Source organism: Aplysia californica, unplaced genomic scaffold, assembly GCF_000002075.1.
Source record: "Aplysia californica isolate F4 #8 unplaced genomic scaffold, AplCal3.0 scaffold00779, whole genome shotgun sequence".
Classification (NCBI taxonomy): Eukaryota; Metazoa; Mollusca; class Gastropoda; order Aplysiida; family Aplysiidae; genus Aplysia; species Aplysia californica.
This window is the reverse complement of record NW_004798049.1, coordinates 320,403-322,932: the sequence shown is the minus strand read 5'-3', so window position 1 is coordinate 322,932 and position 2,530 is coordinate 320,403. Positions and strand designations below refer to the sequence as shown.

The 2,530-nt window shown below is 43.1% G+C and overlaps 1 protein-coding gene across 1 annotated transcript; it reads right to left on the bottom strand.

The window, feature by feature from the left end:
* Positions 1-249: 249 nt before the first annotated feature.
* LOC101854206 (histone H1-delta) lies at positions 250-972 on the bottom strand. Its single transcript, XM_005109443.3, has one exon. The coding sequence runs from the start codon at positions 875-877 to the stop codon at positions 305-307; it is 573 nt and encodes a 190-aa protein (XP_005109500.1). The 5' UTR covers positions 878-972; the 3' UTR covers positions 250-304.
* Between the last annotated feature and the right edge of the window lie 1,558 nt (positions 973-2,530).

Genomic DNA, 2,530 nt, shown 5'->3' with positions numbered 1-2,530 from the left:
CGTCGATACGATAGTTATGGTCATTAAGTTTAACTCATCAAGTGCCAGGACGAAGTAAGACCGAAACAGGGGGAAAAAGTAAAGTAGGAGCTTCCAAAGACACGAGTAGAAACTAGGACGCAAGATGGAACAGAGTGGGAAATGCCACACAGAAAGGTTTCAGAGCGATGAAGGAAAGGTTTCAAGCAGTGGTTTCAGAGTAATGGTTTCAACTTAGTTTGAAGATATCCATCGATCTTGACAAATGGGGGTGGTCCTGAAAAGGACCGTATTGTGAGGTGGCTGGATGTGGAAAACCAGCTCCTTACTTCTTGGCAGCTGCCTTCTTGGGCTTGGCAGCAGCCTTCTTGGCAGCTGGCTTTTTGGCAGCAGCTTTGGGCTTGGCGGCCTTCTTGGCAGGGCTCTTGGTCTTCTTGGGCTTGGCAGCGGCTTTTTTGGCAGGTTTCTTGGCAGCAGCCTTCTTGGGAGATTTTGGCTTCTTGGCAGCGGCTTTCTTGGGCTTGGCCGCCTTCTTGGGGGACTTGGGTTTCTTGGCAACTTTCTTGGCGGGTTTTTTCTCCACTTTCTTCTCTCCCAGGCGGAAAGAGCCGGCAGCGCCAGTACCCTTAGCTTGCTTCAGGGTTTCAGCCTTGACGCCGGCCTTGAGGGCAGTCTTGAGACGAGCGTTGATGGCAGTGGGGTTATCGCCGACCTTGTAGTTGGCGATGATGTACTTGAGGATGGCCTGGCGGGAAGAGCCACCGCGCTCCTTCAGTGCAGAGATGGCGGCAGCGACCATCACCTTGTACTGAGGGTGAGCGGCGGGGGCTTTAGGCTTGGCGGGAGCCTTCTTCTTGGGGGTAGCCTTGGCTGGGGCAGCAACTGGAGCGTCAGACATTGTGGTAGGTAAGAATGCGAACGAAGAGAATCCTGGTTACAAAACAACTCAAACTCAATCTCTACTTGCCAACTGCAAATCGAGAACTGACCATCATCGGCAAGAGCCCTGGTATATGAACACTTCGCGCGGACGTCCGAGAGAGCATCTACGTCACAGTGTAGATTTTGCTGCGCCGGTGTCGGCTATTTCGTTCGATGCTGAGAATCTGTGCAAGAACATGTAGATCTTCGAGCTACAAAATAAATTAGTTGACTGAATGGTTCATTTAGAGCTATTCATGGCTAAATAAATGGTTAATCAACACAATGTTATCCGTTTTTGTGCAGTTAAAGAAGCGTAAGGGGCGAAAATAGAGTTTTTCTATCGATAAAACGTGCGCTCTCTCTCACATCGACATCATTTGAAATTAAAATGCATGCAGTTAAGAGATATATATCGCTCCTATTTCTACTTTATAAGATCGTTAACTTATTTTTCCTGATTTTCTCGGAGAATCTGTGTCTTTGTATTCCGTAGAAACATAGTTTTTGGATCGTTTTGTCTCGTGTGGCAGCACACTTCTTACGACGCTGTCAAATTACAACCGCAGAAATTAGACAATTTCACAGAGATCGTTGGTAAAAAAACAACCGTTGATTATGAATAACGTAAGTTTTAATGGTGGGCTTGCGTGGTACGTTATTATTCTTTCACAAAACCCGAAATGTCAGTAAATATTAAGCTTTTTACGAGAGCTAACTCGTCGACAATCACCCGCCGTCAGTCAAAAATGGCCGCGGCGGAGAGCTGTCCGCGTTGCCCCTTTCTTTCATCGTTTCAATAGATTTAACACTATCAAGTCACTCTTCCCACCCTGGATCAAGTGCAATTTACTAGAAAAAGTGTAAAGATAAAGATTACCTTAACAGAAGAGAGATATCATAAAGACCAAACAAAAAAAAAGTCAAATACCAGAGTCAAATCGGGGTCATTCTAGTTGGAACAGATCGGGGCCTAACCCGATACAAAAATTATCCCAAATGTAGAGAATGTTATGATCGAAGAACTGTGTATCTTTTTCTAAAAGGGGGAAAGCTGGAATTTTTGCTTCAAAGCTCTACTGCAGAGACGTCATTCTATCATCTAAACAGTTTAGACTTTCTTTAATATTTCTTCAATATTCTTTAGGTCCTAACAACAATACTGCGGTCTATAAATAGCTCATTTGGTTGGCTGCATTTTTTAAAGTATTTTTTAAAGTTTTCTTCGATGCATTGCTAGATCTAGTCTCAGATTTAGGAATTTGTAGAGGGGGGAGGGTACTTTTTATTCCCTTCATATTGTTATTGTTGCATTTGTGATTATTTTTCTTGTTGCTGCCCCGTTAAATTACTTGTTTTAGGTTTTGTTTCCCAAAGAAAGCCAGGGGTCGAGTTTATTTCTCCCGTTATTTTTTCTTTTTCTTTTAAGGAATAGTGGAAGTGACCTCAAAAGAAGTGGTGGATCAGAATATAAAATAATGTTTTATTCCTCTTTTCTTTTGTAAGCAAGCCTGTAATAAAGGCTAAGATCAGTCCATATCTTTCATAACCTAACATTTGGAATTGCAACTCCGGCTATCTTTATATTTGGTTGAATTTGAAGGGGCGATAATTCTTCTATTTTGAGACA